Raw genomic sequence first — 15,955 nt, 5'->3', positions numbered from 1 at the left:
TCTATTTTGTGCTCTACATTAGCATCATCTTCTTGGATATCATCAACATCTGGTTTGTCAACATCCTGTGTATTGCTTGCATTTACTTCTTTCTCTCCATCAAACTCTTCCCCCTTTTCAGGTTTCTTCACCTCATTTGCTTCTTCGTTATCTGTTCTAGTTATTTCACTAGTTGCAGCTGTACCGCCATTGACCTCTTCAATATTGCTTTGACTAGGATATTTAGGAATCTCTGCACCACTACTCAATGGATTCTCTGGGGTAGGAGAACCGGAAAGTAACGTTGATGCCTTGGGAACATCGAATACCGGTGACTTGGGCGGCCGGTCTGGACTTGGTGACTTTGACCTATTCGAGGTGATAGAGTGGCTTGCACCAGGACTTAGCGCTTGAACCATGTGAAGTCTTGCCACAGCAGATACAGATTCTGGTGTTGATACTGGTGGTGGATTTACTTCAACTGAGATCGGGCCAGCTTCTGGAGTTACGGTGTGTGATGCATCTTGAGCGGAAGCACTATTTTCTTGACTAGTAGTAGGTACAACAACAGGTTGGTCCACATCCATTGGAATTTCTTTTTCTTCACCTTCTTCTTTATCCATCTCATTAACTGTTACATCGTCTTTCGGTTCACTCTCCTCCAACTCGGGCCATGGTTCTTCATCAACTTCCAAAGTTTCTAATTTATTCTCGGTCGCTGATGGAATACTAGACGCTTGGATTGTGTTGCTTTGTAATTTTTCTTTATCAGATAGCGTAGATTCGGTAGGCTCATCTGGTTTCGCTTTCAGCTCTTCAACAACAGGAGCTTCATTGTTCACTTTCAGCTCTTCAACAACAGGAGCTTCATTCTTTTCTTGAGAAACATTTGGAGGCAAAAGGTCTTTCATCTCCGATTCACACACATCTTTTTGTGATTTAATATCCACCAAATCAATGATTTGACTGTCAGGAGGTTCCACTGGTGATTCCGTCTCCTCAATGGAATCCAACTGCTCCATTTCATTTTCATTCACAACAGTAACTTCATTGTCAACATCCATGGGCTGTGGAATTCCGGGCTCAACTTGGGGCTCTGAGGGTTTAGAAGTTTCCTCTGAGGTAACATCTGACACCTCTGGAATGTGTACAACTGATTCTGTGGAAGCATCTGACTCTTGCACATTTGAACTTGACACTACATCTACAGTCTCTGGAGGTTGTTCTTTCTTTGGAAGAATTGCAGTGGTTTGTTTCTTTAAAGCAAATGTTGATTTGATTTTGTCAAAGAGTCCTAATCTTTCCCCAACTACAGGTTTTGGAAGCGGTGGTGCACTAATAAGCTGACGTACAGCCTTTGGTGCTGGAAATCTCATCCTTTCAAACACATTGGGTTCATCAGCGATAGGCAGCTTTGGAGAAGAGGGCATTTGAGGCGATGCGGTTGGACTCTCCGACTGCAGCTTCTCTAGAATTGGCGTACGAGGCCTTTCAACTGCTGAAGCAGGTTTAGTGGTCAAATCGACGGGTGCATCTGTCGTAACATTGAGGTCCATCGGTTGACCATTGGGAGGATTCACACACAGGTCTATGGGTTGCTCTTGTGCAGGCATTTTGGACGTCATGGCTTGTACAACTGTTGCCAATTGCTCCAATGGAGATGTGGTGGTCATTACTGCTGCAGATGGAGGCAAACCAACTTTAGGCACATTAAGGATGACTGCTTTAGCATCTTTCTCCTCTGGTATGCTCGTCTCCGGAAGCATTGCTTTCATCACAGATGTTTCTTTTTCTTCACTTTGTTTGTCGACTGTCACATCCATCTTCTCTGGTTCATTTTTCAGTTCATTTTCAATGGTAGCAGTCAGTTTCTGGATATTTTCTAGGATGCTCTCTGCCGTTTCTTCATGGTTGCCATCGTGGACGGAATTCACATGAACTGGTGGTTCATCTTTCGGGGGCACAACCCCATCCGACTTGATGTCCTCGGCTTTACCTATTTGTGATTGCTGCTGTTGCAATGGGACTTTCTTTTCAGCTGCTGCCACCGCCGCCGCTTTTGCTCTTTTCTCTACCTCTCGTATGTCCACAAACTCAATATCCACAGAATTGCGTTTTGATCTGGTCGACCACCCGTGAGTTGGTTGTGGTACGGCGTTGTATGGCGGCGATTTTGCAGTGTCCGATATTACGGAGCTTGAGGACGGCCTTCTGGAACGAGCTCCAACTGATGTGTTACTTGATGAAGACGATAGAGGTGGCGACAAAGGCTCATCAGAACTTCTTAACCTACTACCCCTATCAGACCTTAATGTTACTGATCTATCAGGACTTGCTACTTTAGTCCTAGTCGGACTACCCGGGACTGGCCTGGTTGGACTTGTTATCCTAGCAGGTCTTTCTGGACTTGCGTTTCTAGATCTTAACACAGGACTACTTGCATTGGACCTAGTGGATCTAGTACTTAGACGGGGCTCAGTGCTACGAGTAGCACGTTTCTCCATATTAGGAGTATTACTACCACTAGTTCTACTACTGGCTCGGTTCTTTTTGCTTTTAGCTTGTTTGTTTTTAAGCACCTTATTTTGGGCATCCTCCCGGAATATGTGAACAGAATTTCATCCTCTTCCATCTCGGCCCGCCTTTCCTCCTCTTCTTTGATTGCTTTCAGGCGACCCAACTCCCACTCTTTCTTGGCTTCTTCTATCTGCTCCTGTGATGTGACAAGTTGTAAGTAACAAAAGGGAAAAATAAGTGCAGTGAGTGATCTCAAGCTACAAACACCAGAGGTGTAAGTGAGGTAACAATCCACTCCCTGAAAAACATGCGAGCTTTTAAGGCAAGCACCTCACCAAATTTCTAGGGCTTTGTCAGGGTATCACCCCCTCCAATTTTTTTTTTTTTTTTGCTCTTTTTATGACAAATTATCATCATCCAATTCGAAATGCAATTTTTTTTTTTTTTTTACATTCTGCAGATTTTTTTTTCTTTTTTGACCACATTTCCGGAATTCCAGGAAGACTTACACCTCTAAAACACTAATTTTGCTCTTTGTTTCCAAACATGATCTATCAAGTCGAATCTGAATCGCAATAACCTGTCCTCATTGCAGAAGTGTTACATTAACTTAAACACACATAATCAAAGAAATGCAGGTTTATGATTTCTACCATTGATTTGTTTCACCTCAAGTGTGGTAGTGACGTCATAGCTTTTACTCAGTTGTGACACAGGCATGCCAACAAACCGCCCTTGTATACATGTGTACACAATCTACAAGTATAAAATGCTCCTTACCTCTGCTTCTTTGAGTTCCTCCAAAGCAACAGGTTCCAGGGTGTTTTCAAGAAACTTCATGGCATACTTCTCGATGGGTGTCAACTAGAAAAAAGAGTCAATAATTTACAATGCAATAGTAGTTGTGACAAATTTTGTGACAAGTTCATTGTTATTAGTTAATTCCATCTTGCTTGAAAGCCCTGGATGTATTTTTACACGTGCCACAGAAAGGTCAGGGAAAATGGACAGTGTCCTTCATAAGTACAATACGTTATAAATAGGAACCATCTCTTCAGACTTAACAAACTTTTCTCAGGAACAAGCCGATTAAAATACACATACCTGGTCATCAAGTTGTGCAAGCTCAATCTCAACTTTGGACGGCTCGTCTTGTTTCTTGCCTTCCTCCCCTTCATATGGAATGTCCTCGTCAAACTCGGCCAGCTCCGCATCCTGCTCGGCATGGGCCTTTGATGCAGCTTGCACATCGGTCTCGTCCTCTGTACGAGCCAAAGCCTAAAATAATACCATGAGTTGAATGAATTACAATCTAGGTAAAGAAAACCTGTCTGTGTGAAAGTTAACAATGTGGCAGATATTTCTTGATGCCTTAACTTTTGATTTCTTAATTATACAGTGCATCCCTATGTACCACTGCAAGACTTCATGTCCATAAATGTCATCATGTATATGATATATGCTTGCAGGGCTACATGTAGGCCTGACGGCTCTGCAATAACAACAAAAAAGTTCTTTTGGTCTGGAAGTTTTTAAAAAAATTCCTAGTTTACTTGTACATGTAGTACAAAACATCTTAATCCCACATTATTGGTACATCAAATTTGAAATTTATCCTATATCAGTCCTTTAAAACTTAAATTTGCATGAATGATAAACCTAATACAAGTGTAGGGGTAAATTTTCAGATTTCTTTGGTGGAATATTTCAAGGAGAATTGAGAAGATTTGGGTGAAGACAAAATAATTGTTACCACTCGTCTGTGAATCAAATTGGAATACTTTTATCTAGCTAATTCGCCATCAAAGTGGTTACTTAATTCTCTTGGTTACCGGATCACGCTCTTTTGGTATGCCTTTGAGTGCCATATACTTTGTGTGGTGATTGTTTCAATCGTAGTTCAATACTCAGGCGTGTGATCCAGTTGACACGGTAACATTACGTAACTTTGCTGGCGAATAAGCAAAACTTATTTACCAATGCAGATTTAATTGTAAATAAATTAGCATAAGCTTGTAATGACCATGGACGAAAGAGATAACAGGCTACGATCAAGCAAAGTCTCAGCATCACCTGATAATGAGGGCTGATTGTTCAATGAAATGCGACACTGCTACGCACGTACAACATATTTTTATGGTCTTTCACATAGATTTGAAGACACACAAAGTCTATCGCGTAGGCACACAACACTGGCGCAATTTTTACACACGACCGATCGAAATCCTCATGAATATGCATTAATTCACAGCATTCAAAACACAGCGACTTTGACTGTTGATACACTGTCTGTTATCACTTTCTTCCATGGTTGTGACACTTACGAATAAATCCAAATGTGTTGGTTCCTCTTTTTAAAGAGATACAGTGGAAACTCGTTAACACAAAGTTGTGCAGAAATCAAATTTTACTTCTTGTTATTAGGAGTTTGTGTTATCCAGTTCTAAAAACATGTGAAATGTAAAACATAATTCTTGTTATCAGGAACTTCATGTTAAGAGGGTTTGTGTAACAAGTTGCCACTGTATCAAGTAATATAGTGGCTCTAACCTGTTCCAGTTGTTCTTTAGTGAGGTTTTGTTTAGCCGTCGGTGTAGCCTCTCCCTGGGGAGGTGTAACAGCAGGTGTAATAGCAGGTGTAACGGATGCCTTGAGATCCTCCACAACAAGCTCTGTTGCATTGTTAAGGTTGCCTGCAGTGGACATATCAAACAGCTCCTTGATGGTATGCTGTAGGGAGAGAACAAATTCAATAATCACTTTTCACAATAGTTTGTACTGTTGCCCCCAAAATATTCCACATTCTTAAACACTTGAGAACGTTCCTGCAATCTTATTGGTTCTTACCCAGCTTTACCCGTGTGATATGACACGATATCACACGCGATACGCGTACTCGCTATTTGGACCAATCGGAGGCGCTCAGCAACAACGGGACTGATCGATTTTAAGCCCTAGGTAATTCCTTGCAAAATGTAGGATTTAATTTGGTTAAAATTTGTATGATATTTTTATTTGAATTGAAGTGTTTAAGAATGAGAATAAAGGTATTGTTTTTAGCCGCTGTCGTGCATCTATCGTCTCTAATAACACAGGCGACATCATTATTTTTGGCGTAAAACAACTCGGCTTCGCCTCGTTGTTTTACTTAAAATAATGATGTCGCCCGTGTTATATGAGACGATAGATGCACAACAGCGGCTAAAAACAATACCTTTATTCTCTAAATATTGATTAAAAGTGAAGAATTTTGTCATCAGCCATTAGTTTTTCCTACTTTGGATAATGGATATTTATCTCCATTTGTTTCTACATGGAATATTCTGGAATGCTAATGATTTAAGTGAACAAGAAATTCATATCTAGTAATGTGCAGAAGTTTCTGGAACATAATGGAATCAAATAGAATGGTCATGATTACTTAGTAAGTGCTGGCGCTATGCCAATGATCATGGTACAGCACAATACACATGTAAATGATGTTGATTGGTTTGTGTTGAGGTAATATGCTATTTTTAGAACTGATGTATACAGACAGCGTAATGAGTCTGATTGGATAACAGTACACATAAAATATTGAAAGAAGCTATTACAACAAAAAGATAAAACAAGCACACACCACACGAAACTTTTTGTTTATCTCCATTTTACGCTAGTTCACAATGATTCTAGTACTTGCCAAAAAGGGTTTAGCAAATGACCCTCCCGTTTAGCGACGGGCAATCACTGATTTGGGACGGCCAAGAAATACTCAGGCTGTCCATAACCTGTGCTGAACACATATTTTTAGAACTTGGAGTGCGATCCTGTCACAACGGCACGGTGAGACACAGGCATTCGCGCTAGTATGACTCACAACCAAAGAAGCACAAAAATATTTTCATGAGTCCAACACGGTATGGAAGACAAGATTTTTAGTCGTCGCTACAAGCATAACACAAATCCATGCAGAGTGTAAATGACAAAGGATTTCGTCTATAATCAAATGCAGCAAACCTTTGACGAGCGTGATTACAGTGATGTTGCAAATTCAGAGCTAAACAACACGTACGGCGCAGTTCATTCATAAATTTCCACTCGGAAGTGCGTCCAACACAGTAGATACGCATGTATACTTAAAATACAAGCTCGTCAAAGGTTTACTGAATTCGATTATAGGTGATGAACACCTTTCAACAGATTATGTGCTTTAAAAATCATAGTCTTGGCATGCATACGAAATGTGGCAAGCAAGAAATGGATGACAATGTGTGATAGGTTGGTGAAACCTCAGACACAGCCAAGAGATTTGATGTCACCATGGTATGATGCTGTTAATGAATTTGAAACTACAAACACTCTCTGTCATCACTGGATTCGCATGCTCCCATCACAATCCATTCATGCAACAACAGCAAATTACCAGTCCGCACAAATTAACCAGGTACTGGAAAAGTACCAGAGTGTTTTTGATTTTTTTTTTCACTTTTATGGGTTTTTTTTAGTTGCTGCTTTGGTCATTGCCAAGCCAATGAAAAAGTGCTTTAGAAGAAATACTGCTTGTTAATTATGTTATTTGTTATTACAAAAATAAAACAAACACCTAGATTTGACACTTGCAAAACTTCACATTTTCAAAAGTTGCCTTTACAGGCCACATGTCATTGACTGATAACAATACCCAATCCTCACCTCTCTGAAGAATGCTGTGGTGAAGTTTCCTCCTTCAATGGACACGTCCACCAGGAGTCTCTTCTGGTTGGCTTTCTTCAGGATATTCTCTTCCACTGTCATCTCACTCACCAACCTAGCGAGGCAATAGAAAATCATATTATTATGGGTTACTCCCAATTGAAATCCATACACCCCCTATGGAAGACAACTTTAATCTTCCACACAGGGAGTGTGAATTTCAAATGGGGTTACCTGAATGGGCGACTCCATTTGAAAAACACATCCCTTTTGTGGGAGATTAAGGTCACGTCTTCCACACAGGGCTTATGGATTGCAACTGGAATAGCCCAATATATTTATGGAAATCAAGACTAGATAGACCTTACAATAATTTAAATGCATGCTATGTGTTGCAGCAACAAGTAATTTACTTGGCAGCGGCATGTGCATCCTTTCATTACTACTGAGATGCCAACATTGGAATCTTTCTATCGGGGTGGTTTTATCCAAGATGGTGATTATATTAATAAACGGCGAGGTTGGTAAGCCTGTTATCTGTATTACAATTACACTAACAACATTATGTCAAGACTAGCACCCGTTTAGCTATATATTGGAAATTATGCTTTGTCGCAGCCGACATCAGATACCTTTCATTGTAAAGCATCACATCATGATACAAATTACTAATTAGCATTTGTGACACGCGCCAATCCAATCAAAAAGTCGGCACTAATGGTGAATTAGGCAAACATAAGGACTTGGGAGCAAAAATGTATAAAACACACGAAAATTAACGTATAACAAGTTCATAACTTTGCAATAAAGAATGCCAGGGACTTCCAGGGGATTTCAATTTCATTATAACTTCGGTACTGAGCATGTTAGTAATGGTAAATACTATATAAAAAGTTCCAACTGTGGATTGAGTAGATCAGACTTGACTCCGCTGACCCTGTGTGTGTTCAGGAATGCAATAAGCAGTTCTCTTCACAGTGGCACTCAGTGACTCTAGTCTGAACATCATTACACACCAGGGTTTACACTGTATCAACTTGCCCACTAGTCCAGCTGGACCAGTTGTGGCATCTTAACTGGCCCATCAACATTGCAAACGGCTTTGTTTTTGCCAGCAGATTTCAGTTTTGATTGATAGCGGGCAAAAAGCCATCCCTTGCCCCCCCCCCCTGTTCAGTACACTAACTGATCTACAAAGTCTGCCAAAATCAACTACTACTAATGCCAAGACGTACCTGTATATGTGCACATCTCTGGTCTGCCCTATCCTGTGACACCTGTCCTGTGCTTGAGCATCCATAGTTGGATTCCAGTCACTATCATAGAAGATGACCGTGTCAGCACCAGTCAAGTTGACACCAATACCACCACTACGTGTGGACAGGATGAAAACAAAGATGCGTGGATCCGCGTTGAATCTCTCCATTAGCACCTGAAGGGATTTAAGACCAGACACGCAAGTGGTTAACTTTTACATAATGTCGTTGGGCAGGAAAAACCTCCGATGTGTCATTGGCCCCTGAACATGTTTGATGCAAAATCTCCTAGATGTAAACTGTTGGCAGTTTTGTTTTAAACATGTTCAGGGGCCAAAAGCACATAAGGAGGTTTTTCCTGCCTAACGAAGATAAGCAAGATAGCGTGACAGGTCCTTTAACCATTGCACAACAATATTAGTTCTATGCTTTACACCCATGTAATGCAATTTGAAGTTTTTAAGTATAGTTTGAATATAAAGTTTAAACTGTCCCTTGGTCCAAATATCTGATTGGAACAGCTATCCCATCAAAATAAGAATCAGAACCAAGGGTCAAGACCCATGCGTTTCTCTATGGCCAAGGTCACAGCGCAAATCAACAATGATAGTTGAAGAGGCCTTGGTAATGGCCAATGATGGGGTACATGTGAATGTACTGACAGTAACTCTCTGAAACGACCAATTTTGGCAAGAATCCACAAATGGATTCTTGCCAATCAAAATTGTGCAAATCAAACTTGCAGGGATGAAAAACAAACACCGATATAATTTCCTGAAACTGCTTTAACATTTCCTGAAACTGGTGAAGTAATAAAAAGTACTAACATCCCCCATGTCAGAGATTCTCAATTGTATTTGAATTGCCACAGAAGGCAAAAATAATTTCAAAGACTTTATGTGTTTGAGAGCCAAATGCATCCGCCTTGTTTTCTGTTTCTTAGAGCTGGATCTGTTCTGTGGGCTGCCTAAAGAGAACCTCTGCTACATCACCATTGTGTTATACATACTAATGCTTATTCATTGATGGTTGCAAAGAAAGCTAAACCTCATGTCAAATTTGCCAGCATGGGTGATGTTTTTCCTGAGCAAAATTCTGGTATCAGATCACAGACTTACTTCACCAGGAATGCCAATCACTGAATGAATATCACAAACTGTTAATTGGGAGGGGAAGAGAGTGGGGAGGAGAAATGGGAGGAGGGATAGATGGGAGGAAGGAGAGGGGCGAGTAGAGGGGGAGGGGTGAGGAGGAGAGGGATGAGGAGGAGAGGGAAGAGGAGGAAGGGAGAGGGCAGAGGTGGAGGGGAATCTTCTTTACCCACCTGTCTTTGTTCTACCCTGGTGGCACCATCCAGCCTTAGATAGATATAACCATAGTAATTGAGGAACCTTTCCAATACATCAAGCATCTTGGTCATCTGCGTGAAGATGAGAACTCTATGGCTACCTGCTTTTAACTTGTGTAGTAACACACCAAGGGCTTGCAGCTTGCCTGTACACAAAATAAACAAAAACAATGCTTAAACCGGTGTCAATGCATTGATATAATACACCATCCAAAATTGGTGAAGATTGAGTATCACACTCTTTTTGCAGTTTTCTGTGATATTACTGTTTTCATGTGCTACCATTACAGAATTTCAAGAAAACTTACATATTCCAGTTAAATATTAGATGCTTAATACATTACAATGTCTCTCAGTGTTTATATTTGGATTAGAAATAGACATATCTCCAAAGGATATATAACAACAGAGAGCAAGACCCATGAGTTTCTCTATGGCCAAGGTCACAGCACAAATCAACAATGGCGGTTGAAAAGGCCTTGGTAATGGCCAACGCTTTACCTAGCATCTGAGCAAGATAATTTAATTATTTTCACCTGATTGCTCACGGACTACTTACTTTAATGCCTAAACTTCCCTCGCATAACTTTGCACAGTCTATACTTCTCTTACCTAAAATCAGTACTTTTCTGGACTTTGTGGATTTCTAATGTTAAAATACCACTGCAATTAAATCTTTATAATTCCTCATTTTGGGTATACCTAGACCAAGACTTGATGACTAATCAATTATCCAGTTTTGTGAATATGAAAATTTAGCCAATTCTTTCTACCAAAACACCCAACATATACCCCAATCATGTCTGCATTTCACTCCAAGGCAAGTACAGGTAGCAACTTAGATGCACACATATATATTTCTCTGGATGCAGTACCGAATTGTGCACCCAATAGTATACACAATATAGTGTTCATCAACTTACCACAATCATACTGTATAAGTCTGAGTTCAGGGAACTGTAGCTTGGCAGCCATGCGTAAGTCATGTAGGCATTCAATCCTTGGTTTCAAACCACTGTCCAGAGTGCTTGCCATGTACTCGTGGTCAGTTAAGAAGGACGGAGGAGGATGAGACGTGTGCAGAGTGATGGGTGGTGCCTCTGCTAATGGAATCACAATGGCATACCTAGGAGGAAGATATTAAGTTGCAATGTAAGCAAACACCATAATTCAAGATTGGTTAATCTTTGTTATGACGATATAACACGAGCCCAATGCACGCATCAGTGTGATACTCCTTGTGCATTTCAAACCAATCCTTGATTTGATTCAAAGTTTAGGAATTCCATCATGTGCAATATGCAGCATTTACATTTATTATTCCCATTTTTATTGCTATTAAATTTGAAGAAAAAAAAAAGTGTTAAAGAATGAGAATGAAGGTATTGTTTTAAACCATCACTGTGCAAATGCAACTATTATTTCGCCTATCTCAATATCATCATTGCAGATTTTGGTCTGATTGCACCAGAATGTGTAATGTGTATTGATCCCGATGCACTTACATGTACTGGATCACAATGCGTATTTCCTAATTAAAGCCTGAAGAAGGTACGCTTGGTACCGTAAATTTGCTGCTAATGTACAACTGTTTCCCGTCTCCGTTTGTTTGATTTTATGTTCACGGGAGTGCAGCTTTAGAGACCCAGTTTTAAGTATGTGTGTTTTCGTCAACTTTCTGTCTACAAACTTTCCTAATTAAATGTGTACAGCCATATGCTTTGGGAATACAGAGAACATTTCTTAACCATATAACTTGATGATTTGAATTGACCCCACTTGAGATGAGTCTGGTATTTATTCCTAGCTATTATGTAAAATGAGACACATGTAGCAGCTGACAAGTGCATCATTTTGATGTGGATGTACTCAAATACCCACTCATTGTTGATCAGTGTTGTAAGAAGTCATGACTTGTGACTTTAGGTAAAATGGGCCAATGACTTGAGCAAAATTCAGTGACTTGCCCTGTACAGTGACTTGACTTGAGCTAAAAAAAATAGATTGGTAAGAAACAAGGGGATATTTCTACTACAAACAGGTTGACTCACTAATAGCATGTTTCAGAGGTCGAGGCCTGCGTAGCTATGATAGCATACCCAGATCGTGCCAAAGATTTGATCTAGGCACGGTGGTTTTGTCGTAACAATATGTATATCATCATAACAATCAAAACACCATGCCAACATTTGTTCAATGCATTTGCGACAAGATTGTGCCAATACCTTTTAATAATTTCTTCTAAGTCACACAGCATTTCATCTGGGCTACGAATCATATGTCGCAGGGCATCCGTGTACTGATATTGACCTTTGCCACCGTCACCTAATAAACGCACACACTGAGAAAACACATGGCCGATTCCGCTGGCTAGTGGATTAGCGCCACCAGCCGGGGGCGCTCCGCTGTAGATGGACACAGCTGAGAACAGGTCCTGTCCGTAGATCGGTTTGGCCATGCAGCGTATTCTATTGATGGTTGCTATTCTTGACAGATTGTCTTTCCTGTCATCGTCAAGCTTACTTGTCAACGATTCCTGCATTAGGAAGAGAAATTAAAATTACAAGATATATTCAACGAAAGATGAATTTGTGAAGTTTTTCAGCACTACTAACAACCCCACACATATATTTTAAAATTGCATTTTGTACGTATAACCTTTTATTTTATGTTAGATTTTTAATGTCATGGAAGAAATTGTCACAAAACTAAAACTGGGCAAAAAAATGCAATGAGTAAATAAGCACACTTAGGTCATGGTCATTTTTTTGCAAAAGAAGCGCAGGGTTGTTTTGTTTCTTCCTTTTTCCTTGATTTTCTTCAGAGAAAACTTCTTTTTTTCTATTTTTAAAACCAAGTCTCCATTCAACAATCTTCTCTCCTAAGTTGTGGAGTAAGAATTATTGTATCCAATGCAATCAAAGGTCATTTAATGAATAATTGGGGTTCAAACATTTACTGTCCCGACAGAAGGGCATGTTGCGACTCAGAGACTAGATGACTGCAGGATAACGGTCTCTTCAAACAACATAATTTTTTTGGAATGCAACACCAGCACTGGTACTGTATTTGTGTGTTCAGTAAATTGCAAATGCAGATCTCTTCACAGATGAACTCAGTGACTCTAGTCTGTACATCACTACACACAAGCACAGGTGGATATAGTCTGTTCAGTTAAAATGGAACTCACTCACTTAAATGTAAAGGTTATGTTGCAAAATTATGTTATAGAACGTGTATAGGTTTTTTACATATCACCTATGCACTATTTAAGTAGGGTACTGTATTCCCATTTAACCCTGTGTCAATCATAAATCAGTACCCCAACTATCGACACGTTTTGGATTACAAAAGACGGTGGCGTCGATAAAGGCAACAACCATCTTTCAGACCTAATATTTCACAGGGGTAAATTGTCACTGATACCAATAACAAAAACACCATGGCGAAGAAGTGAGGATGAGTTATTGATTAGACCATCCTCTTTGGGTGCAGCGGATCTCAAATGTGAAGCAAAGATGAGTTCACAGATAATGACCAGTAGCTGCCCAAACTGCACAAGACAGAAGCAACTGGAGGCATCTCATGTCACACAACACTGGCTGCAATCCAGAGAAGATATCGTACACTTCCCATAATGCATTTCTTCCATTTCAAGTTTCTGTTCTGATTTGTTGTACCACATGGGTTGATAGTGAAGAAATATACCTCAGTGAACAGAGCACACTCAGATTATGCAAAATATGTTTATTTCTTTGACTAGCAGTGTATTCTCAAAATGAAAACAAAGGAAATCTGTACAAAGTAATGGGAGCGTCATTTGTTGAAACAAGGGGATGTATTATGTTGCAAAGGATTCTGGGAAGGGCGAGGTATCTTCTCTGGCTGCAACCTATCCCCCAGGTGCAGATGATACCTGAGTGATCTTCACTTACCAAATAGAAAGGAGATTTTTTCGCTGCTTCCCGCTTGGCTTTCCGGGCTGCAGCAGTACTGTATGTTTTGCTTGGTGTAGTTGTGGTCCTAGCCCCTGAGGTTGTTGCTACTACAAAATGACAATAGACAAAATAACGAAATCAAAACTTATTCCCAAAACATTTACTTATGACATATATAATGGGCCCTCTTTTGGATGTAACAGGGACAGAGGAAAGTTGAAAACTGGCTGGAGCATCAATAGCTACTCTATACGCATATAGGTACTCTTGTGGTTCTTTTACCCAATTCTGAATTAACAATGTATGACACATCCTTAACCTTAAACACAGAGAGTGTAAATTTCAAATGGGGTTACCGGAATGGGCGACTCCATTTGAAATCTACTTCCGCTGCATTAAGTGATGTGGTCGGCACCGTTTTTTATTGTCGACATGTCGATATAATTAAATATACCGGCGTCGACAGTGTGTGTGTCGACATAAAAAAATTCTAAAAAAAAAATTCAAGTTATAGGCCCAAACTGACTTGTTATTCAAGGTTGAAACCAGAGAAATACTGCTACTCAAAGCCAATTTTTTTTTACAAAGTTGGAAAAAGTTGTACATTTTAATTACTTTTGTTTCTATTGAACAGCTAGCAATGCATACTATTTCAATGTGTCCCTGACTGTTCAATAGAAGCAAAGGTAATCAAAATGTACAAATTCATCCAACTTTGTAAAAAAAAATTGGCATTTTTTTTTTTTTTTTAGTAGCAGTATTTCTCTGGTTTCCAACCTTGAATAACAAGTCAGTTTGGGCCTATAACTTGCTTTTCTGGCCAAAAATATTTTTGAAAACTAAAAAAAAAAAAAAAAAAATTTTTTTTGTCGACATGATTTTTGATGTCGACATACGTGCCGACGTCGACATTATGTCGACATAAGGCATGTCGACCACATCCCCTTCCAATGGTGTTTTGAATTTCAACTGGAATAGCCCAATATTATAACTATGATATAGGGCTGTTGTCAACAAATCAAGACATCAATAAAGTTGAATTATTAAGTTCAGAATATTGGGATTGTTGAAAGATAATCTGTATCACTTACGAATGAAAAGTGAAGACTGATGCAGGTATTTCATGGTAAATACTTATATCTTATTTGTAATGACTTGTTTAATTGGTCGACAATTAGTCCATAATTTTCGACAATCGGGAAAATTGCTTTGTCAGCAATATTGTGGACAACAGCCTTGTTGACATACCGTAAAACCTCGTCTACAAGCATATAGAGTGCTTCTGATAAAAGCTAAATTAACCCAGGCGCCATTATGGAATTAGAGCAAATAAATTACAGATCCAAGCACATACAAACAAGTAATACTGTAAGACCAATCTATTGTATTGGCATATTTAGGCATGTATCATATTAATTTAACTTTCATCAAAAACACTATCCATGCTTGTAGACAGGGTTTTACGGTATGACATATCAATGTTCTTACACACCACACTGCTTTGATTTTGTGCTCTTCTACTCAGAATCTACAAATTGTTAAGTGTAAAACTGTCGAACATCCTATGTTGACTGGTTACTTACTCACAACTGTACAATAATGCATGCTAGACTAAGATCTAACCACAAAAAAGCAGGATAAAGGAACATTTGTTACTGGGCGGACATTTTATATTTTTTCAAATAACAGGCACGAGTAAGTGAATCGCTGAATATTTGTAAAACGTGCAAATTAAAAATTAATTTGGGTGCATTTTAGTTTGTAAAAAGGAGTTTGATGTGAAAGGTTTTGAAGCCATTGAGGGTGCTATAACCTGTTTTAGGCTTCTAGCCCCCCAAAATGCATCTTTTTATTCTTATTTTTGTCCTAGCATGTTGGTAGGGTGTTCAGTAGGGCCGGCGTTGACACATCTTCTGTCGGAATCCTGTCGACAAAGTGAATCATGTCAATATGTTGACAGAGCTTCTTCCATGGTGACATAGTGCTCATAAAATGGCCCAGTAAAACTTCATCAGGCAAGCTCATTTCACTCAAAATATTGGCCATTTCCAATGTATTTTCAACAAAATGCAGTGCCAAATCTTATCTTTTACCTACTATTTTGCGAACTTTTCTTGTTATTTGCCTTCAACGGTCATACTTTTTGCCTTGTTTTCTGGTGTAGGTGTACACTTTATCGCTATGAAAACGGCCACTTGAATTTTGCCGATGGCGTTTCTAGTTATTTTTAGGTTTAAATTTTTACA

General features: G+C 39.4%; 1 protein-coding gene across 1 annotated transcript in view; it reads right to left on the bottom strand.

The window, feature by feature from the left end:
* LOC140164661 (E1A-binding protein p400-like) overlaps positions 1-15,955 on the bottom strand; it is a 98,627-nt gene that overhangs the window by 37,027 nt on the left and 45,645 nt on the right. Inside the window, 11 exon segments of the mRNA XM_072188004.1 lie at positions 2,559-2,581; positions 2,584-2,692; positions 3,277-3,360; positions 3,601-3,774; positions 5,047-5,226; positions 7,168-7,282; positions 8,403-8,599; positions 9,748-9,917; positions 10,695-10,897; positions 11,997-12,307; positions 13,707-13,816. Of these exon segments, the coding sequence (XP_072044105.1) occupies positions 2,559-2,581; positions 2,584-2,692; positions 3,277-3,360; positions 3,601-3,774; positions 5,047-5,226; positions 7,168-7,282; positions 8,403-8,599; positions 9,748-9,917; positions 10,695-10,897; positions 11,997-12,307; positions 13,707-13,816 (1,676 nt within the window).

Source organism: Amphiura filiformis, chromosome 11 (assembly GCF_039555335.1).
Source record: "Amphiura filiformis chromosome 11, Afil_fr2py, whole genome shotgun sequence".
In the NCBI taxonomy this organism is placed as follows: Eukaryota; Metazoa; Echinodermata; class Ophiuroidea; order Amphilepidida; family Amphiuridae; genus Amphiura; species Amphiura filiformis.
Note: the sequence above shows the minus strand (reverse complement) of the source record. Positions and strands in the feature narration are given on the sequence as shown.